This window comes from Aulonocara stuartgranti, assembly GCF_965226115.1.
Source record: "Aulonocara stuartgranti genome assembly, chromosome: 7".
NCBI lineage: Eukaryota > Metazoa > Chordata > Actinopteri > Cichliformes > Cichlidae > Aulonocara > Aulonocara stuartgranti.
In genome coordinates, this window is record NC_138945.1 from 24205440 (window position 1) to 24229517 (window position 24078).

The 24078-nt window shown below is 39.7% G+C and overlaps 2 protein-coding genes across 4 annotated transcripts in view; both read left to right on the forward strand.

The window, feature by feature from the left end:
* arvcfa (ARVCF delta catenin family member a) overlaps positions 1-9859 on the forward strand; it is a 29755-nt gene extending 19896 nt beyond the window's left edge. For 2 of the 3 annotated variants that reach the window (XM_082538757.1, XM_082538756.1), the window contains exons 7-16: positions 1457-1622; positions 2415-2432; positions 2559-2630; positions 3442-3569; positions 4891-5041; positions 5127-5319; positions 5589-5700; positions 6031-6118; positions 7177-7256; positions 8937-9859. In XM_082538757.1, the coding sequence (XP_082394883.1) occupies positions 1457-1622; positions 2415-2432; positions 2559-2630; positions 3442-3569; positions 4891-5041; positions 5127-5319; positions 5589-5700; positions 6031-6118; positions 7177-7256; positions 8937-9029 (1101 nt within the window). In that variant the 3' untranslated portion in view covers positions 9030-9859. The remainder of the gene's footprint in view (positions 1-1456; positions 1623-2414; positions 2433-2558; positions 2631-3441; positions 3570-4890; positions 5042-5126; positions 5320-5588; positions 5701-6030; positions 6119-7176; positions 7257-8936) is intronic. The other variant, XM_082538758.1, reaches the window with a different exon arrangement.
* A 1655-nt stretch (positions 9860-11514) lies between these two features.
* Positions 11515-13137, forward strand: LOC309711773 (bone morphogenetic protein 10-like; the record flags this gene model as incomplete). The annotated part of the gene is made up of 2 exons (XM_082542230.1): positions 11515-11842; positions 12089-13137. The coding sequence occupies 2 exons, from the start codon at positions 11515-11517 to the stop codon at positions 13135-13137; spliced, it is 1377 nt and encodes a 458-aa protein (XP_082398356.1).
* Positions 13138-24078: the final 10941 nt, after the last annotated feature.

The following is a 24078-nucleotide window of genomic DNA, read 5'->3' on the forward strand; positions in this document are numbered from 1 at the left end:
GGTGATGCTGGTGACTCCTAATATACAACAGTGTAGCTGCATATTTGTGACATTATCACTGACTGCATGTTTATACACCATATAGTTTTTTACCTTAATAACCCCTATAGCTACTTACACCTCTACTATACAGTCATATACATTTTTATCAACCACTGTTTATCAACCCTTTAACAAAGTAGTGAGGTACTTATAATTGTGAATCCAAACAGGTCTGTGGGAGTCACTTGATGGAATGATTAATTGCTTGTATCGCTCTTGGGATGAAAAGATGTACTGGACATGCCCAACAAACGTGCCCGACAGATGAACTTCAGTAACTCTTCAACACTACGAGTCATGCTCCAAACTTATTTAAAATGGCCTTTAGTATTGTTGCAATTCATTTTACCCAGCTGACCTGTCAGTGCTTGGGCCAGTTTGGTAAACTTCACATTTACTCCACCATTTGGACACAGAACCTAAACGTCTCAGCCATGTACCCAAGAAATGTAACTAAATATTGAACTATTTTTTCCACAGCTCTCCCAATCTTTGTACAGTTTTAGCCGCATAATTTTGACTTTTAAATTCTATGCCCTTTTCCTTTTAAAACGACTTTTCATGACTTTTAGCAGTAGAATAAACATAGCTATCTATAGTGTTCATTTATAAAATATTTATCTACTACTTGACTATTACAGTTAGTAAAGTATTTTGAGTTATTTTGAACCTGCACAGCACAACAAGTACACCATGGGTATAAATACCCCTCTTTATGAAATGCCCATAAAACTTAACAAGGGGGATTTCAAGTGCTGCTCTAAACAACAGTTTGTAGAAATTCCACTTAGGGAAAACTGTTTGTGTTGCTCTCAGTTTGTTCGTTTCAGTGTCAGTGGACAGGTGATGGATGGGGTATATCGGGATGTATTGCTCCGGGCCACAGATTTTTTTTTTCTCTGATCCTGCTATTGTGAGACCGGAGCATAAAATCTTTAAACCCCGGTCATGTTGGCTTATTACTTGAGCTCATTGTTTAGGGGTAAAAAATGCTTTATTAGTGTCTGTCTTTCTAATTAAACCCGTGTTTAGTCTCTCTTACTGTTTAAGTGGAAGTTCTGCTTTTATTTTATTTTTTTTAAATGTTCTGTCTTTTAGAGTTTAGGGATGATTTGTGAGTATATTTATTGAAGTACTTTAACTATAAAGTACTTGAAATAGAAAATCCACTGAAAGTCAAGTTGCTTTAGTCTCAAATTTAAGTTAATATTGGAAACAGCACCAGATTCAGACGGTTATTAAACGTCATCAAATCTAGGTATGGATGAGGTTCTTCAAAGCTCTTGAGATTTTCTCAAAATTCTCCTTTTTATAAGGAGACTCTAATCTAATGTCTCTGATGTGGTATTTAAAGAATTATTTTTCTATACATCCTTTTTTAAACTGCAATCTTTCATCACTGCTCTTCACGTAGTCGGTGGAGAACTGCGTCTGCATCCTTCGGAACCTGTCCTATCACGTTCACAAAGAAATACCCGGAGCGGAGCGATTTCAGGAGCCCCACGGAAATCATCTCATGAGATCCATCGGGCATCCAAAGAAAAATGAAACGGACTGTTTTTCAGGAAAAAGACCCAAAGGTTGGTAAGATACATCATAGCATGTGTGACTCAAAACTAGGACTCTATATGCTGTATACAAGGTGAAAATGTCTAAAACATATCCGCAGTAATTTTATGAGGGATGGACAGTTTACTATCAAAATGTTTATTCTCTTCTTCCTCCCTTTTCAGTGCTTGGCACACATTTTCTGTACTAATATTCAGCGGGATACATTTTGTTTGTTTACACTTTACAGCTGTAATCTCTGACCAGATCGTTCGTTTTGCCTTTTTTGCTGTTAGGCCTCACATTTCTTTATTATCCCTTTATGCCTCTCAGAGTCTGAATATTTCATATTCCTGCAGACAGAGGAGCTGATAATAGATTTTACTTTTTGGCTGGAATGCAAGGTTCAGAAATTGGAAAACGCCTAGATATGTTTTGTTACATCAGTTATGCAATTTTTGCACCATGCCACTGATGCAACAATAAGGACAGCAAAGGCTGGACCATTATTTTTAACATTATATACCTAAATAAAAATTAGACATGTTGCTGAGAATTAATAGGCTGCAGCACTCTGTGGAGAAGGAAACAACTTAATGGGGAACCATTAGGGTTTGAGTTAACAGTGATTTAAAGTTTTATGGTTCTCAGCAATGCTAAAGCTGACAAAGACCCCTGTGAGCAAAACATTAGCCTGATGAGTTGCTCAGTGTCTCGCTACACGGAGGAGCCATGTGTTTTCTGCTGATGTGTCCGTTTTTGCGGCATAATTACATTGTTCTGACATTGTTCTTTCTTCTTTCCCTTCAAATCACATTAATCAGAAGAGTGGTTCAATCAAGGTCAGTCTGCTTATTCCTCCAGAATCTTTCCGTAGCGGTGATGTTGTGATACCATGATCAATTTGTTGACATTATCTCTGACTAAAAACCGGTGTTTGTGTGCATGTGTGTATCTGTGATGTGCAGGTTGGAAAAATGGATTTATGGACAGAAAATACAGTACATTGGATTTGCCAAAATGTACAGAGCTAATGAAAGGTATCCAATAATACAGTAATAAGCCTCACACTGCACTTTAAATACAACAAAAGTAGAGTACCTTTGCATCAGGCTTACTGTAAATAGCTGAAAGGTAACTGTATTGAGAAGGACTTCCACTGTCTATCATTATTATCAGTCATCAGTACCTGCTTTCTGCGTTACATTATTTGCTGTGCGAGCATGATTTTGGCATGGCCTCAAAGAGAATTCATTGAAATGCAAAGCCACACATCAGCACCTGTGCCACTTGTAGAAAATTTCATTACTAAAACAAAATAGCCCATCAACTCAAAGACTGAACGTTTTATCTGGCGTTTGCTCAAAACACTGGATGACCCACATGTCTTTATGTGGTATTGTATAAGATAAAAAAAAGAGAAAAGAACAGAAATCGCTATTGTACCGTATGCTTGAATACTGTATATGTGGATCTGGCTGTCATTAGGAAAGAGATCAGAGAACAGCTTATGCCTCCCACGCTGCAGTCTGTGAATGCAAATCAGAATGACAAGCATGTTATGGTTCAGGGTCAGCTTTATTATACTTGTCAGGCATCCAGCAGCCTCCGCTCCCCTGGCTTAGTACAGAAAAAAAAGTCTCTGCAGTAGGGAGTCAGCTGGAGTAGTAATTTTCTACCACACTCTTCCATTAAACAATATATATTTAGCCCCTGACCTACCAACCTGCTGACCTGAACTGACCTACATAGACAAACGTCTTGAACACAAACATATATTTGCAAACTGGTTTGGGATCTTCTTCTTCTTTTTGTTTTTTAGAGTAATATTTCTCTGACTTTGTGTTCAAGGGTTGGAGCTGCTGTACCAGCCGGAGGTGGTGAGGCTTTACCTCTCTCTTCTCACCTGCAGTCACAACCACAACACCCTGGAGGCAGCTGCAGGAGCGCTGCAGAACCTCGCTGCGGGACACTGGGCTGTGAGTAGATAGAAGAGTTATCTCTTATACGCACAACTACCTGGGTTGCTGTTGTGAAGTGTTTAAACTTTAAATGAATGCAGTTTTAATGTGACACTTGCTTTGATTATACTCTCTATTGTTATAGAGAAGCTATAAAGAATATAGCTAAAGAAGAGCCTTAAAAAGGGGTGTTGAAGAGGTTGGCACTGTCGCTTCGCAGCAAGACAGCTCTTGGTTCATATCCCAGCTGGAACCTTTCTGTGTGGAGTTTGCTCTCCATTGTGCATGCTCCAAAGACATGCATGTTAGGTTGATTTGTGTGCTGTGGATCTGGGTTAGATGAAGTACTGCGTGACTGTAATGCTTCAAACGTGACTTGCTGTCTGAAATGCTTTGAGTGGTCAGTAAGATTACAAAGTCACTAAATAAATGCACGTGTATTAGGAGAAGAGAAGAAGATGCTTAAAATAAAGTTCTATCCTAAAGAAATACCGTAAGTGAATTAAACTGGAGCGATCGATTTACCCTCTATTCCAATCACTGCAGCAATCACAATCAAAAGAGACAACCTCTTCAAGTCCTTCCTTGGGGATATGCGAAGCTTTCTTTTCTTGACTGGTTGGCTTTGTTTTTTCAGGCGACATCATTACGCAGCTTACTCTCTAGTCTGACCGTGTCATCGGCATCCAAAATAGCTTTTGCCGCTGTGTCCCCCGCCCCCAAGTGGGTCCATAGGTCTTCTAACTAATGTGCTTTGTAACATATAGTGCACCATGAATGTCACTACCATTTAAGAAGAAGGCCACTCCAAAAATAAAATGACTTTTTTTTTTTTTTTTTTTTTTTTTTTTACAGCTAATCATGTCAAAAGAGAGCAGATAAAAGTGCATAATTGGATTTCTTATTCATTTATGTATTTATTTTTAGATTTTACCAGTGTAGTGGTTGGCACATTCGCCTAACCATGTTGATCCCAGCTGGAGATGCAAATCCCTTCAGGAAGGGCATCCAGTGTAAAACATTTGCCAAATCATGTATGTGGAGCTACCCGCTGTGGTGACCCCCTTGTGAAGGGAGCAGCCAAAGCTGTATTCTACCTTACAGTTTCAAAATTTATACACTTAAAAATCTGGTTAAACCCATTCAGTTTATACCAAGCATATTTTCCTTATTCAGTCATTATTTGAATAAACAAACATTTATTTTTTATATTTCAGTGGAATTTCACTGGAAAATATTGCTTCATGTTTATGAGGGCTAAGAATTAAGACTGACCAAACAATCAAAAACCACGACGTCTTCCCTCTGCTATTTTTCATTTCTGTGTTTCCATCTGAAGTGGTCCAGCTATATCCGGGCGACAGTGAGAAAAGAGAAAGGTCTGCCTATTCTGGTCGAGCTCCTGCGCTCAGACGTGGACAAAGCTGTGCGAGCTGTGGCCATTGCTCTTCGCAACCTGGCTATGGACAGAAGAAACAAAGATTTAATAGGTACAGGTTTCTAACGCCTGTATGCGTTTGGCTCTATTCGCATAGCCGAGCTAACATTTTCATCTTTGTCTGTCTCTGGTTGCAGGGAACTATGCTCTGAGGGACCTCGTCGGTAATCTGCCGTGTGGGCAGCAGCATCCAGCGAAGAATCTCGAGGGGGATACGGTGGTGTCCATACTGAACACGATTCACGAGATCATCACAGATAACCCAGAGAACGCGCGGCTGCTCATTCAGGGTCATGCTGTGCAGAAGCTGGTGGCCATCAATAAGTCAAGGTTAAAAACCGAATCTTATACATCTACACATTTTTAAATATATAAGCTTAAATAATAAAAAAAGGCTGATCAACTAACATTTTTATAGATAAAACAGAAAAAAGATAGTATCATCGTAGTTTTATTGGCCGTAATATCTTCTTAGACTTCTGCCTCAGTGCATCGTCTCGCCGTGTTCCAGTGCATTTAGAGTTTAATCATTGAGACGTTACTGTCTTAGAGATTTCCTCTGCTTATTTTATACAATATCTAATATGATCCGTTGTCAGCCAATCAGCGCGGGAGACAAAGGCAGCCTCCCATGTGCTTCAGACAATATGGGCCTACAAGGACTTGAGAAACACTCTGAACAAAGCCGGCTGGAACAAGAGCCACTTTAAGGTATCTGTGTTGATTTTGTGCCAATTTAAAACTTCAAGAAAAGATTGATTTTAACACAAGCATGATCATTCAGACCTTTTTACACATGGCAATGCATGCTGCCAAATAGTTATAAGGAAGAAACAAGAAGATCTGTGTGGAAAAAAAGTAAAGAAAGAAAGGTTGAGAGTGTATTTTTGGCCTTGATTTATATGCAGAAAAGCAGTGTTTATAGTAAGCTTTAAGCCACTTAGCAGAGGATTTCAGTGTCGTGCCACTTTATAAAATTAGAACATCACAAAAAGCAAACCATCTGTCATCCAGTAATGTTACGTTTGTCGTCTTTCAAAGCCCACAACTACCGGAGTGCCAAAAAAACCCAAGAGCGGAAAGCAAGGAAGTGATGACATCACTTTGCCTCTCATGGACAAAACTCAAGGTCAGAAAATTGCAGCGTGCATTCCTTCAGTGAATTTTTATTAAATCATCATCTAAATGAGAAAAGTGTCCTCTAGCTCTGGGAGTAAAAAAGCTGTCAAACACACTGAGGTTCTTCTCATGTCACGGACAAAGACATAACATTCGCAGTCCTGGACTACATTCTTCTTAAACACTGCCCCCAAACCAGTGATGTGCCGCCAAGGTTATCAGTGCACAGACTCGGCTTATTAGCCTGAACAGTCTCTCCTGGAGGCAGGACAGGCTCATGCATCACCAGTCACATTTGATTTCAGAAGGACACCCACTTTCCCACGTCAAGAGCGACCTCTAGCTTCCCCTTAAACAGGTTTACTCTCTTCTCTCTCAGGGCTGTTTTGCAAAACATAAACACCACTTAAATATCCTTTAGGGGTTGGTGAAGGGTGGAGGATTTTGGGCAATCTTCTCAGTGAATGATTGCATTTAAATGTTTTTCTCTGAGCTTTTTGGTTTTAAATGGCACAAAGCAAATTTGTAAGGTAAAAGTTACACACCTTTTAGCGTGTATGTGCCCCCCCCCCCCCCCAAACACATACTAAATAAATGAATAACATGCATAGAAATTGACATGAATATAGTTTATCTTAATTGCTTATTAGTAAAAAAATCCTGTTGAGTGAAGATTTATGCATTTAAGATGGGATTTTTTAGATTAAGACTGCCACACACTGACTGAAAACGTGTCTGATTAATGGTTATAGATTTTTAGGCTACTCATAAACTCTTATTATCACATCATCATGTCTAAGTGTGCAATTATCTTCACTTTAGTGGCCCCCAAAATGTCTAAGGTGAGGTTAAATTCTAGTGTTTGTGTAATAGCCTTGTCCTTGTTACTACTGGGAGAGGCTCGAGCCCCTCAGTGACCCTGGAGTGGAATAAAATGGATAGATGGTGTTATTGTAATGCTCACAGCACCATAATGATTACAGCTGTCACTGGAGATGCAAAACGAAGCTGATCAGTATCAGTTTCAAGAAATGATACTATTGATATAATAGGATTTTTCTCTTGCAGATGTTTATTCAAGCTTGGAGCCAAATGATAGAATTGGAGATGGAAAGGCGCCCATTGTTGTGGAAAGAGACACTCTTCAGGTAATCCGGCTTTTTAACATTTAACACTGACTTTGCTTGGACCCTTCTGGTGCTAAATAGATGTAGTATTGTGCAGAAGTCTTGAGTAACCTGTTAATTTCATTATATTTTGCTTCCAAAGAGCCACAGGGGTCTTGAGCAATAGTTCTCTGGGCTTTCCGAAGGGCCTTCATAGTTTTTCTTTGGACATTGGCTGCTTTCTCACTCGTTTCTAGTCCAGTCCTTGTACCTGACCATTTTCACAAGGTTTTTATTTGGCCCTTCATCAGAAATGGTCTCTATGGAAGGATAACTGTCAGGATGCTTTTCTTAAGGAAGGGAAACAATGAAGTATTTCCCAACTACAGAAAAGTAGTTGGGGAAACAGAAACAGTTGCCTGAAAGTCAGTGGAAACAGAAGTTATGGAGTCTCAACTCTGAATTGGAAATTTCGGTTTCATCTAGCCAACACACTCGCAACGCAGTAAAAACACATACGTGCATAGAAAAACAACAACAATGACACCCTATCAGTCGTGGATTGGCCACCCCAGAGCCCCGACATCAACGTTATTGAAGTTTGATCTATCGGACAGAGAACAGAACAAAAGGCAGCTAACATCCGAAGAAGAGCTTTAAATGATACTGGGCTGTGCATCTTTACAGGATAACAGTGCACAAAGCCTAAATGTTTAAGTTCTACTCATTTTAATGCTTTCATTTAATGCTTTTCTGATGCTTTAAAGAAAAAAGCATTATTAAAACCTTGCTCTGGATGCAGGTTCGGTTTTTCCATTTTTTGAGAACTATGTGAGTCCTGTAGTTACTAATCAGTTATTAAATCAGTTATGCGAATGTTATGTCTTTGAGCCCTGCTCTCATTCTCAGGGTAGCTGATGAAATGTTTAATAAAGCGAAAAAGAGAAGGATATATCATCATAGTTTGAAAAAAGACACGAAAATAAATTCAGGTTACTCGAGTCAGGTGCACACAGTCAGTTTTATTGTGATAAACTGTTTATGGAGATTACAGTAGGAACAATATATGACAACCAACCAGTTTACAGCACCTTACAGTAAATCTTGTATTCAACAGAGCACAGTGCAGTCATTTTTCTTTTACAGTAAGAAACTTTCACAAATGCACTTTGGACATTTTAGGAAGAATCTCATCAGGATAGTTTATATAGTTGTCCTTTCTCACATGTAACACACAGCTTCATGGACATTCATACTCCTTGAAATGCTGTTTGTGCTCAATCGGCCGTTTGCATAGACCATTCAGGAGGCTGACCACGTGACAATATAAAATATGTCTGCAGTAATTGCACATTGGCACACTCCAATATCACATTATTTTTTATTATTAGGTAGCTGACAGGTTAAAGACGTGCTAATGTTTGAGATCTCAGCACCAGACATTTGCATTCTCGTGTGCACTTTCTGTCATGTGATGCCTGGAAGCCTTCTGGGCTGTGGGCTGGGCTACTTGTGTGAACGGTGCTTTATGCAGTCAGTGCACTGAAAAAAACAAAACAAACGGTTGCAGCTGAAAACTGACAAATATATCTGCCATTTTACTGTAATTTAACAGAGTAACTGCTACAGCATGTAGGATTAGCAGATTGAAACTTGGTTACAGAATTTTGTTTTGAAGGATTTCTTTCTTGTGGCTTGTTTTTCTCATGCAAATCGGCCTAGGCGATAAGTGAAAGAAAGCACTTCATCAGAGCTGGCAGGCCTGCTGTGGGCCTCATGGATAACAAACCTCCACCACTGGACTCCTGGGTGTAAACGTAACAGCACGGCCAATCAAACCAGTCAAATCCTGCAGAGACATTTTCCACTGAGGATACCTGGACTCGTGCCACCTGAACATTCTTGTACAGAGAAACAAACAGATCCACTTAAAAATGATTTCCTTTGTTTACATAATAATAATAAGATGTGCCAAACGCCTACATGTATCCTTGTTTATTTGCTGATAGATTTTATGGCTTTTTGGGATGCTATAGGTGTACTGGATTCCTGAAATTTACGAGGGATTAAGTATGACATATGAAATAGCCCAAATATGCAAACTGCGGTGAATCATAACTCCAAAGAATATGACATGTGCAATTTGTATTTTACTCCTTAGCTACAGTATACTTCTTGTTTCTCAAGCTATTCAATTCTAAAATAATGTGGATTTGATGTTGTTCACATCAGTAGGTTTTGGGGTTACAATAGATTCTGATCTAAGTTCATTTCCGAACTATTTTTGTTAAGTGTTTGAGACATGTAGGAGGATTAAGGCTATCACTGACCTAACCATCAAAAATATACTTGGAATTTTGTTTTTCTCGATTAATCTGAGTAAACTGTATGGCTATTTGCCAATCTCTGTGTCTCTATTCCATTTGTTTCATGAGAGGAAAAATGGGATTGTACATGTGTAACAAAGGACTGTTAATATTCTAAATTTAGGCATTTATATTGTAATGTTTATTGTAATACTCATGTTATTAATTAAAAGTTATTTATGTGTATTAGCAAAGACCAGTAAGCGATCCTACATTCAATACAACTCTGCTTAGCAGTGTTCCTTTTTGCATTGCGATGTTGAATGAAAATGAAAATAAATTATGTGCATAATTTCTCATTTCTGCTTTTCTTTTTATTTTCCAGACTGAAGTTTATGCTGTGTTCGGTTTTATCAGTGTGCACCTGTTAGATTAAACACCTCCCACTAGTCAGACGGATTTTTTTCCCGAATGCTTAAACAGTGATTATTGAAGCCGTCTTTCTGAAAGCATTCACACTATGACACTAATTTGTTTACCAAGCATGCCGAAACTGAATGCTCATTGTCTGCTTTGCACTCAGTTTGCAATTTTGCGACACTCTTTTCTACAGAACTTTGAACACAGCAGCACTCCAGGCGACGCTTATAATCTGCCTCAAGATATCATTACATATGATGGGAATGACATTTGGCTTTGGTTTTCCTTGAGGAAAGCTAGGAGAATAATTTAAGCAAAAAAAGAGTGCCTATAGTTTCAAAGATAGTGTCAAAGACATCAAAGATTATTTAAACAAGCCCATTAATAGCTGTATTAGACAGGTAACAGATGAAAGTAATATATAATATAGACATTAGTCTTTAAAATATCTCATAAACCAGCCTACATACAAACAGTATTTTGAATTTTTTCACATGTGTTCCGGAGCAGGGCTAATTCACAAAACTACTCCGCTGTGGATACAAAAATCAAATAAAACCATGCACAAAAAGGATTATGATTTCATCACCCTTGTAAAAATGTTTAATCTTATTTAAAAGGGCAAATCAAAATTGAGACATTTTGTGAAGATTGCAAACCATAAAATGCTGATACTTTTTATTTAATATTAATAACAATAATAGAATTTATATATAGGTGCCTTTCACCACACTCAAGGACACCTTACAAGGACTTCAAGAACAAAATCACAGCACAGATAAAATAACAGTAGGAAGACACAATAAAAATAACTGTCAATACATCAGTCAATTTGTAATCTATTACCTGCATTTAGTGGGTCACAGTCATGTTGAGATCAGTCTCAACATCAGGCAGGAAGTGGGGATAAAAACTCTCAAAGGCAAAAACTGAAGTCATTTCCAGTATATTTTATTTTTAATTCGTTTTGCAAGTGCAGTCAAAGTCAAATTCCACTTTTCTCTTACTTCTGCAATACGTACAGAATGTACAACGAATTGAAATGTTTCACGCAACCCAGGGGGTAAAGCTTGAATAAATAAATACAAGACATCTATGAGATTATAATAAGTATCAAGTATAAATATGGGTTGCGTCAGTTATATGAAAGCCTATGTGCTATGTAAAATTCAATTTGTGGTTAAAAAATATGCAAAACCACCCAAATCACACGGAAGATTATTTGATTTCAAAATGGAACATTCTGCTCTGATTTTACAACTTTTTTTGGCCTAAATTCACTGCATGTAAATGAGAATATCAGTGGACTAAATGTCATAAGATCCTTGTGCAGAGAGAGAGGGCAGCCCATGCTTTAGCGATCTCCAAACATGCACAGCACATTGGTCAGCACAGCCCTGCCCTCAGAACCTAACCACCAGCTCAACAAGGGCAAAGCTGTTTTCCCTTTGTCCCCAACTGCAACCTGTTGGCCTTTAACAGAGAAACCTCTGGAACAAGGTGTTTTCTCCAAAGGCTCTCATCTTCCTTTCTGATGTCTACTCTTTGGAATTAAGCATTTCCTCCATTCAGCCATGATCACTTCACTTTTCTCCAACCTTGGGTTTATCTACTTGCTTCTGGTGATCATTCATCTGAGCTTGAGCAGTCCTATCAACCCCGCTGAGAACCATCACAGGGCATCACTTGGTAGTGTTGTGGTTGATAATCCACTGGTTGATGCACGGGACTTTCTAAACCAGTTTCTGTCTACGCTGAACCTCACAAAGCTGAGGCCCCAGACCCGGCAAATTGCTGCTCACAAAGAGCCGCCAGAGTACATGCTTGAGCTGTACAACCGATTTGCTAATGACCGGACTGCTGTGCCATCAGCCAACATTGTGCGCAGCTTCAATAATGAAGGTACAAGCTTCTAAATATTACCACTTACATTTTTTCTTTCTGCACACTCTTGTCACGTTTAATGTTGTGTTCAGGAATTTAAATTATTCAACAGTTTGACTTATGGAGGAGAAAGTGATGTACTGTAAATGCTAATTATCATTGTTTTATTTCATCCTGACAGTTTATGAGTGAGAGTGCCTTAAGTCTGATCACGCACATTCATACAAAAAGTTTGAAGCACGCTTTTTCATCCTTTAATTTCAGATTCATCCCCCTACGGTATAACACCCAGGGGTATAAGGATATATCCCTTGCTGTTTAATATCTCCTTGCCTCACCACGAACGAATAACATTAGCTGAACTTCGACTTTTCACTTTGGTCTGGAAGGCCCAAAGACCATCTGCTGGCTTTGATTGCAAGGTGACAATTTACAAAATACATGAGGGAGTTGTTTGGACTAAAGAGGTGGGGAAAGAAGGAAGAAGGAGGGGTAAAGAGGAGGTGTTGGAGATGAAGGATCTGGAGGAACTGGTGACAAAGCATATCCATGCAAAAGATAATAGCTGGGTGTCATTTGAACTGACGCATGTGGTTACACTCTGGCGGAAGTCAGGGTGTGCAACTCACAGACTCGAGGTTCATCTTGCATGTATGGGGTCAGAGGATGAAGGGGCCACACAAGAGGCCACAGAGGAGGCAGAAACCTTGGTGGACATTGACAGGAGCTTGGACGGGAAACAAAATACAATAATGATTGTGTTCTCAGATGATCAGAGCAGAGACCGCAAACAGGACAAACAAGAGCTCATCCAAATGATTAACCACGAGAATGACCTTCCTGAGAACATGGGCAGGGGCCAAGAACCCTTCTGGGAGCATGTTAATCACAAGAACAGCCATGCTAAACAGGACGAGCTAAACCAGCAGTCTCTCATGCGACCGCGGTCCAACCTTATCTATGACGCACCTCCTCGAATCCGTCGCAATGTTAAGAGCGAGTCATGCAAAAGAACACCTCTCTTTGTGGATTTTAAAGACATTGGCTGGGATTCATGGATCATCCAACCTCTGGGCTACGAAGCGTACAAGTGCAATGGCGTATGCAACCCGCCTATGACTTCTGAGGTCTCCCCCACCAAACATGCCATAGTGCAGACGCTGCTGAGTATAAAGAATCCAGATAGAGCACCGCGTGCCTGCTGTGTACCCACAAAGTTGGAGCCAATCTCACTACTTTATCACGATAATGGTGCGATTACTTTCAACCACAAGTATGAAGGAATGGTGGTGGCAGAGTGTGGCTGCAGATAGTCCTCAGAGTATTACTTATTACTAAGACTGTGTTGTGATGGATCTAAAAGTCATCATCTTAGAAACATCTCTATCTATCTATCTATCTATCTATCTATCTATCTATCTATCTATCTATCTATCTATCTATCTATCTATCTATCTATCTATCTATCTATCTATCTATCTATCTATCTATCTATCTATCTATCTATCTAAGATCTTATGCATTGGTGTGTAAAAAGCACAGGTCAGGACTTAGTTGTAAATTAGAAATGAACACATGATGTAAATTTGCAATTGTATAAAGATAAATCAATAATCCTTATATTAATGTAGACTATAAGCCTTTCGATATAATGCTGCAAATCATTAACCACAAACATCTATTAGTCAAAACAAGAGAGAGGAAATGATTGTCTGACAGCAAATATCTGAAAATCAAAGTATAAATGTTGTTCCCGTCTCATGCCACATCATGAGGAGTGAGCCAAAAAGCTAAATAATGCAGACAACAGCAATAACCTTCTGAATATTTTGGGATTCTTAGAGAAATTAAACAAAAAACTTCCTTTGTAAGTCTCCACATTTTCTTCAATATCTATATTTATTTCAATAATTTATACATATTTTATGCACTACATAAACTGTAATGCGTATTTTTTTAAATTATGAAAAGCCTTATGTGTTATTTGAATAGCAATCCTGCTGAAATGCTTTATATTGAGATATTCAGCCACAAATTTCTAAATGACATAATTTACTTCTTTGCCCTGTGGCATGTTGGAGCCAGCCAGATGATTTAAAGACTGACATTTTTTCTCCTATTTGCTTGCCATACTTGCAGAAAATGTATTTTCGATGGCTTTTGACCAGGAGAGGATTTTACGGTATGTTGGAGCTCTTCGGGGGCTTCTTGTCTGAAAAATGTTATTTCTCTTGCAGTCGACTGCTGTGAAATCATGCTTTATACCAACCATTCATATCTTGCTTTTTGGCTTTCGACATAAATGCTAATACGGTTGGGAAAAAATAAATAAAATATCTGAAAACAAATATGTTCACTGAGCAGTTTTTGAGCTTGTGCAACATATTTCATTGTCAGGTAATCACCGCACTCCCCATCAGTCAGCCGTAATCCCCGTCCCTCTAGCGCCACATGCCTGGCGGGCCTCACTCTGCCTGCTTCCATACCAGAGTGATAAAGAGGTGTCAGAGCCTGGAGTCTTGTAGGCCATCACTCAGGATGAGACGCCACTCCAAGTGGTAGCATTTGTGAGAAGGTGGTGTCAGATTCCTGGTCTCGAGCGCCAGCTTGTCCTAATGACAATTCTGCCATCAGGTTCCCTGCTGCCCTCTGAACCCTCCCACTTCCCTTTTTTGACACTGGCATGCTTACACTCTTATCAAGGCCAAGGCAACGGTACAAATGGAAAAAATACATGTCACATCATCACCTAGCTTTTGCTGTTAACAGTCGGAAGTAGATAACAATAATGGAATAACACTGTGGAACTTAATAGGATCCTCACGCAATGAACAGATTTACATGGGCCAAGTGTGCAGGGCAGAGATACGGACCGGCAGTGAATGGATTAATTTATCATTGTGGAACTTACAGTATTTAAAATGGATGTGAGAAATATTTTATTTTACAGTTTTTCTCAGTCGCTTTGGTGCTTTTCTCACATCACTATTAACATTTGCACAGCAGTTAGTGTAGTTCTCAAAACAATTAGTGCAAACTGCAAAACCTAGTGGATAACCTGCAAAAGCAGGTCACTTGCTCAAAATCGATGATCCATTCCTCAAAAGCAAGTATTCATGTCAATGAAACTGTCAGTGTCATCAAAATGAGAAGTCTTGACACCATCTTGATGAACAAGATAATCAAATGGCTTTGTCATGTTTTCATTAGGACAGTGTACAGTAGTCTCTCAGTGTCTTCCAATGCAAAAAAAGGTCAGAACTCGGTGACACTACCTAAAAATGCTCAAGAGAGCACTATACATTTTTTGCACAGCCATGTACAGTAAAATATACAGTAAAGTTAGACATTCCTGTAGTTATGGAAGTAAGTGAGTACAAGACACTGAATACGTATGTTTCACATTTTTACTGTGTAGGATTTTTGTAATTCTACAACATTGTGCAAAAGAAAAATACTCTACAGTCACGTATTTAGAAAAAACGTGAGAAACACCCTTTTGGTAGAGCTGTGCACAAATGTGAACAATATAACAGTACATATTGTAACTGAACATACGTAAATCATTCTGGCACATTCAGACGTTCCTGTCTGTCTGGCCACATATTCTCATCTACATCACAACGCATATCATCCCTTGCAATGCAGCGAGGAAAGTATCTCCTGGAGTGGTGAATCCACCCTCTGCATGACTCTGCTGTGATGTCGTCACATGCTGCATCCATGGCCATTTGTGCATGTGAGTGCCGGTCATAAACCTTCCACCTCCAGGCAGACAAAAACTCCTCCGTCGGATTAAGGAATGGGGAGTAGGGAGGGAGATATTCAACAGGTATTCTGTCATGTGCTGCAAACCACTGTCTGACCAGATGTGAGTAGTGAAAAGGGACATTATCCCACACAACAAAATACTTGTTGAGTTGACATCCACCCCTCTCATTCTCAGGGAGTATGGCATGAGAGAAATTGTTCAATTTCAAGGACAGGAAAAAATAATGAAAAAAAGGTATAGCATTTGCTTGACAGCATTTGAAAACGAATTCACCAATTTTATATGTAATGACTCAAGCAATGAAATAAAGACTATTAGTTTTATTGGAAACTACTATTTAGCATCCAAAAGTATAGTTCATTTTGACTGACATGACATAAGCAAATGATAATGTTGTCGATGGCAGAGAATTGTATGAAAGCACCTGATACATGTCCAAGAGCATTTGCAATTTGTTCAGAGGAAGGAGAAATTGCACAAATGACTAAAAGTTGCGGAGGTTGCATTAATAGTTTTGAGAATTTTCATTTTGATCTGAGAAAAGCACCAAAGTGACTGAGAAAAACTGTAAGCATAAAGCATGAGCCACAAATATATACCAAGAATGAAGCCAACAGGAGAGCTTCAATGAAAATTCATGACGTCCGACTGCGGTCTGGGGTGTGGGGCCTCCCTGCTGCTGCGGAGTCGGGGTGGTCTGCCTCTCCCCACCGCAGGGAAAAGGGTAACACCACCTGGGTCTGGGTGCAATTCCCCCCTCCAGGGGCAAGGGTACCTAGACCCGGTTTGTAGAGTACGCTTGGGGAGTGTGATTGTGTGTACAGCGTCTCTTTATGTCTGTCTCCACGTTGGTTGAGTGTGGAGTGAGTGCATATAAGAGCATGAGGGTGGGAATGGATGTTTGTGTCTGTGTGTGCCTGTATGTCTGTGTCTATATGTCAGGTTGGGTATCAGACGCCACCTCTCTGGGGACACCTCAGGCCCTCCAAGGTTTGGAGGCCTATCTCCACCCACCACCACTTCCCCTGCCGGTGGCGGACTCCCTCAGGTGTCGGTGTGTTGGTGGTTCTTTGTGTCTGGGGGTGGGCGTCCGGGTACACACCGGCTCACTCCTTGGCGGCCGCTTGTCGGGGCCTGGGGCCTGGGGCTCGCTCGGGCCCCTTTGGAGGTGGGGTGCCCCCGGCCTCTCGGCCTAGGGCTCGGTCACTCAGGCGCAGCTGGGGGCCGGCGGAGCTCACGGGCGCGTCACTGCAACCCCCCCTGGCTTCTGCTCCGCGGCTGCTGAGTGAGCCCTCATCTGGGACTCTCCTCAGCTCTTACTGGAACAGTGGCGCGGCTGCCCCTCTGTTGGTCTTCCATGGTCTCTTGTGTTCTGGGGGCCTCTGGATGTCTGGAGTTTTGATCTCCTCCATACCTGCTTCACACCCTGGAGGACGGGGCTGTGGCCCCCCCACACTCCCTAGCAGATCATTACATGGAGAAACCTTTGGAATGCAAGCATGCTGATCCACACAGGTATGCACACATGGGTATTCACAGACGCGGACTAAAGCTTTCTTGGCTGCTGCCTCAAAGCACACTGTGCGCTGTCTATCTTGCGTGCTGCACAATATCGTTTATTACTTAGTAAATACTGATATCTATGACTAGCTAGTTTATTGTGATGGTGCTTTGTTTTCTCTATTATTATGTTGCTCTTTGTTGTTTGCTGTCTCCTTTGTTTGTTTGTTTGTTTGTTTTTTCTCCATACAGGTGACCCAGGAGTTTTTTTTTTTTTGTCTCTCTTCCCCCCCCTTCTCACTGTCTCTTCTCCCCTTGGGTTTTCTTTCTTTCTCTCCCCCTCTCTCTCTCATTCATTCCCCCTGTCCTATTTATTAAAAAAAAAAAAAAAAAAAATGACAAAGGATGAACTGAAGCTCTGCCATCACGTAATGTCGCATACTGCTGTTTCTGATGTCATTTAAGAAAAAAAAAAAAAAAAAAAAAAAAAAGAAAATTCATGACAAGAAAAAGTCTTACTGTTTGTTTTTCTTATCATTAAGAACTTTCATTTCTGCAAAGTGTTTTTTTTTTAATTATAAACATAATCTCATTAAGGTTAAACATTTTACATGTAAACACTTTCTACTCAGCCTAAAATATCTACGAAGCATTCATTAAATAGGCTTTCCTTTCTTCCAAGGCAGCGAAACCCATAAAAGGTCAAGCTCGCTGTTACAGCAGTTGCAGATTAAAGGTACAGAACGTGACATTTGAAAAGCTTTCTGTTCATGTTAGACCATTTCTTTTATGTTTGCTCTCAGCTGCTTTGGCACGTTTCTTGGCCCCCTTTTTAGATTTCTCAGTACTGAACATGCACGTTCCACAACAGTTCATTCATGAAACAAAACACTATTAACCTCCAAAATGTTTTAACTGTCAAAGTGAAATTTTACCCGCTCAGTCACAGAATTACTTTGATGCTGTATAAAACCAGGGTTGTAAAAATGCATATTCTTTCAGAACAATAGTGGACTGTGTAGGTGTATTCTTCACCTTCTAATTCCATAATAATTGTGTGCTGCATATGTTGACTGACACTGAGTAGCTGCTATTACAGACTATTAATGTTGTGATGATAGCTGACTGCTGTTGTGTTTTTTATTGTATTGTACTCAAAGAAATACTCTTCAAGAACACGTGGTTCTGCATTCTGCTTTATTCTGCCATTATATTTGCATATAATGTAAAGGACACATCGTTCTCTCGTTCAGTGTAATGCTGGCCTAACAGCACTGTGTGCTTCAAACATCATCTGCAAGTTTCTATATATTCTTTTGATCGAGTTGCTTTCGAATATTTCTGCTGAAGTTTTCAAAATATGTAAAATCCCCCTAAACATGTGCTCATAATAAATAATAAGGCAAATGACTAAGTGCAATTGTTTACAGTGTGAAGAGTTACAGCCTGCTTATGTCTCTGTGAGCGAAACAGACATTTATATCAGTTCAATACTTTAATCGTCCAAATTAATGCAGCACTATCGCATTGTGTGAGTCATCATATTCAGAATAGCCTGTTTATTTGTCAAAATCTGCCAAACACGCACATTAGAAGTCATGAGTATGAAGACTGTAAAGCATTTTTATAGAGCTTGAGCGCAGCAGAGTTACAGTAATTTGTGGTGTTGGAGGAGCTGCTAAGATAAATATTTAATGCAGGCAACAGCCTGCCCATAAGAATAAGGATATGTGATGATATAGCAATGTAAAGGAAAGTAAAAACAGAGCACAACAGTATAAAGGAAGATGTAGGAGAAAAGATCGTGGATGAAAATCTGCTGCCCAGGCAAGCGTCAGGATCACCCTCAATTTCCAGTTGTTACTATAACGTACTATTGTACACAGTAGGCTTTGTGTCGACAGCCATGCCTTACATGTTGCAGATCATTAGGATTTTGTTCTGTGCTCTGTACAATTTCTGTCTTTTTCTTACTGTGTCTGTCGTTTCCATCCATGTAAAAAGGTTTTACCAGGATTTCTATGAAAAGCTAAGTATGGCCTGTTATTGTAAAACCACCTTTAGTATTAATAACTCGAGATGATTGTTTTCTGTATGACTGTATCAATTTTCACACTGTTATGGAGGAATTCTGGCCCACATCATTTTTACAGTTTTTTACAGTCGCTAACAAGCGTTTGTCCAAACAGTTGTCACATTTGCAAAACTCTAAACACAATTAGCACAGGATCGGTCTGTTGTGGCCATACCATTCACACATTTCATGTCGTGTTCACCCAATATGCAGTCAGTGAACACATTTCCACAATGCTTACATTTTCTTAACAGACAAGTTATACCTCCCAACAAAACTATGGAATGTTCTTGTAGTATCTACGAATGTTAACACACAACATCCCACAATAGCAAAAACAATATTCCAAACCGTAGATACAGTATAAAAACCTCTGCCCCTGCAATGATATCAGTACAAAAACAATATCAATATCAAAAATATATCTCAGCTGTAAACAAACAAACAACTGAATAATTGAGACACAGTTTATTTATGTTGGGTAAATTGGGCCAACCACAGCTTCTTCCATTCTGGCTTAGACTCAGTGGGGTTTATAAGGCAAGACCTTGAGGAGTGATGTTTTTGGAAACAAAAAAAAGACAAACACTGTAATGTCTGGTCGAGGAAGAGTAAGAGCAAGGGGCCCAGGGAGAAGAGCAGGCCCAAGGAGAGGGCAAGGTAGAGGTGTAAGAATGCGTGGTGGTGGCATTCCAAGGGCTGCAAGAACAGTAATCAGTGATGAAATCCGTGCCACTATCATTGACCATGTAATCAACCATGGTCTTTCACTAAGAGAGGCTGGTGAAAGAGTGCAGCCCAATTTGAGGCGGTCAACGGTTGCCTCCATTATACGCACCTTTCAACAAACCAACAGGTAAGTATTGCATTTTACATGGATTGTTCCTATTCTCACTTGACATGTCAATATGGTCATACAGTAATGCATATGTTGAATTGTCTGTCTTTCTAAAGAATGCAACGTCTTCCACCCTCTGGGGGAAGAGGAAAGCTCCTCAGTAATGATCAGGAGCTTGCCATTGTGGAAATGGTTACTGCAAATAATGCAATAAAACTGCGTGAAATACAAACCAGAATTGTGGCGGACCATGAGATATTCGACAATATCGATAGAATCAGCCTCACAACCATTTCGCGGACATTGTCCAAACATAGAGTGCGGATGAAGCAGCTCTACGCTGTTCCCTTTGAGAGGAACAGTGAGAGGGTCAAGGAGCTACGATGACAATATGTCCAGGTACAGTGTATATTCAATCCAATGTCCAGTTCTATAAGCCTTGCACTTTGCAAGTAGGTAACCTACACAATACTAGGTTACAGTACAGTATGGTATACAGTAATAACATGACTTACATAAACTTTGTTTCAGAGAGTTATGGAATTGGAGGCCAACCAGGCCCCTCATGAATTCATATACATCGATGAGGCAGGATTCAATCTGGCCAAAAGGCGTCGACGTGGACGAAATGTAATTGGAAAAAGGGCCACAGTTGATGTGCCAGGACAGAGAGGGGCAAACATTACCATGTGTGCAGCAATTGCAAATGCAGGATTACTCCTTCACAGATGTCAGGTTGGACCCTATAATACAGAGCGCTTGCTTGCCTTTCTCAATGATCTCCACCAGCGCCTGGTTCCAGAGCAGGGTCAGGAGGGTGAAAACATGAGGACCTTTGTAATTACCTGGGACAATGTGGCTTTCCATCACTCGCAAGCAATAACAACATGGTTTGAAGTCCACCCAAGACTGGTGAGTCTCTTCCTTCCACCCTATTCACCTTTCCTCAACCCCATAGAGGAGTTCTTTTCTGCATGGAGGTGGAAGGTTTATGACCATCAGCCACATGACCAGATGTCCCTCCTTGAAGCCATGGATGCCGGCTCCAGGGACATCACAGTTGACGATTGCCAAGGGTGGATCCGACATACCAGGCGGTTTTATCCCAGGTGCATCGACTTGGATAACATCAGATGTGATGTTGATGAAAACATGTGGCCTAACCCTGAAGATCGCAGAGATTAGATGCAACTTTTTTGCCTTTTTTTAGCCCCCCCCCCCCCCCCCCCCTTTTTTTTATCTTGGCTTTTTGCTGTTGTTTTTTGTTCAGAATGCTCTTGTGTGTTTCATGGATATTTTGTTCACTGTAAGCAATACTGTAAAACTTTCTCTGTCCTATCATACCGTGTTTCTACTGTACCTCCTGTGGTAAACAGTAAAGAAACAAAAACTTGTTTGCTTTTTACTGGAATGCTTTTGAATGTGAACATTACTGTACATGTGGACATACAGTTACCAACCAAGACATTTCTGGTGTCAATATGGTGGATTGCATGTTTCGCATGCAAATACCTGTGAAACTGAAACATAAAAGTCTATGCAGTTTTTGTAATGTCAATAATAGCCAGTATTTTGAAACCTGGTGTACTTTGATTGACTGCATGTACCTTGTGAAGTGAAAACAAGTGTTATTCTTTGACAGACTAATTTCATTTTGAGTCAGATTTATAGTGTTTTTGTACAGTTAGTGTGTGCAGAGAAAGATGTGTTCTAATTTTGAAATGAGGAGTTAGTATATATTTAACAAAGTGTATTTTTGGGAAGGATATTATCCATTTGGCCAATTGTGTTTTGTAGGTGTGGGTCTGTGTTAAGAGTTTAGAAAAAGTATCTGAAGTATGGGTAGGCGCTTGTTAGCGACTGTAAAAAACTGTAATATTGCTTCAGTTCATTAAGATTTTCTTGGCAACTGTTTATGCTCAGCTCCTTTAAGGTTGTGCCACAGGACTTCAGCCAGGTTGAGGACTTGTCTGGGACATCTTGATTTGTTTCTTTTTCAGATTTCTTTGTTAGATTTGTTGGTGTGTTTAGGATCATGTATCTATACACACTTAGCTGGTGTATGGATTTGTTTGTGTATGTGCTATTAATTTATGGAAACTGTGATGGCACTGCTGTCCTGCTTGGCCAGGACATTTTTAGTCTCAAGAGTTTTTTCCCCCGGTTAAATAAAGGTTAATAATAATAATAATAATAATAATAATAATAATAATAATAATAAATAACCCTTCCTGCTTCTCCAAGGTCATTGTTGATCTCTTTCCTCCTTGGCTTTGGGTTAGCACACAGCTGAATGTGCTCAAACTTCTTCTTTTATAAAGATGCTCACACTTTCTGATGATCATAGAGTGTACAGTATTTGTATTTGATTAGCAGCACTAAAAGAAGCAATAAAAATCTCCTTAGTTATTCACAGAATTGCATTGAGTCCTGTGAAAACGTTCTTTTTGACATGAAAGCTAATTTTTTTTTTCCTTTCCAACCTTGCTTTTGAATGCAACATTTCATAACTACTACAAAATGTCAGTTTGTTATACTCAGAAAATTAATAGTGTGGCACAGCAGGAGTTCAATGTCAGTGAAGCGTTGCAGAACAAAACTCTTAGGAAATTAGACAATGAGTAACACACTTCAAGAGTCATTGTGACAAAATAGCTAACCGTTCCCACCCCCCTGGTTTGCACTGTGCCAAAGGAATTTTTTATTTTGGCTGCACAGACTTATACGCTCATGCAAAAATCTTGATTTTGACACATGAATCACAGATTTGAGATGAGTTATGGTCTTTTGCAGTTTATATATACATAGTGCTATGCTGCATGTATGAGCTGTTTTAGGAAAAGTATATTGTTACTACTGTAAAATGTTTTACAATACACATTTGAGTTGTTAGCATATTGATTGATTTTTGTCATTTAGATCACCTGACTTACACAATTGATGATGTCTAATTTGGGAGGGTAAAACTATTCATATGAATCAAAACATCACTAAAACACTGCTCTGTTAATAGTGGGAATTAGCTTCATGTTAAAGCTGACTGGGACATGATTGGTCATGCATTTACAATAATAGTGGATTGGATTTATATAGCGCTTTTCAAGGCACCCAAAGCGCTTTACAATGCCACTATTCATTCACACACTGGTGGAGGCAGCTACAGTTGTAGCCACAGCTGCCCTGGGGCAGACTGACAGAAGCGAGGCTGCCATATCTCGCCATCGGCCCCTCTGGCCAACACCAGTAGGCAAGTAGGGTAAAGGGTCTTGCCCAAGGACACAACGACCAGGACAGAGAGCCCAGGGATCGAACCGGCGACCTTCCGGTTACAGATGCGATTCCCAACCCCCTGAGCCACGGTCGCCTCTGCAAGGTAGAAACTAGTGGCATGCAACAGGAAATAAATGTTTATTTGTATGCAGAACCAGAAAAGATCTTCCTGGAAAAACTAGTGTTTAAGTGTCCCAGTTATTTTTAATCAATTATTTGAAATCATAGCTTTTGTTTAATGATTATAGTTTGATCCACCATAACTGAAAATAGCTGGAGACATAAAGTAAATGTGAGTAGATACAATTAAATGATCTCTCTGTGTAGCCCATTTAATTTACCCCCAACCAAAGGTCATTTTTCACAGTCCCAGATTGAGACATGACTCATTGTCTCCAGTTTAACTCTGCATCTGAAAAAATGTTAAATACTTAAACTTATATATGTAGCAATGACAGATATTAATGTTAAACATAAAGCAATTTCACAAAATAAAGCCAGCATATGTAGCATACAAATAAACCCCAAGACTAATGTTTTTTTCTATGCTTATATGTATTCTATGCATCTCTCAGGAACAGTTAATTGTGGCTTTGATCACAAAGCCATGCTGTTCAAAACATTGGTTTGCTAGGGGTAACAAAAGAAAGCCTTATGACAGGAAGTCATGGTATGAATAACATAAATAATATCTGATCGAGTACAGAGGAACACATCTCTTTTTAAAATTTTTTTTTAATATTTGGTGCAGTGTACACGTAGAATATCCTAGAACTCACTGAGACTTTGATACTTGAAAA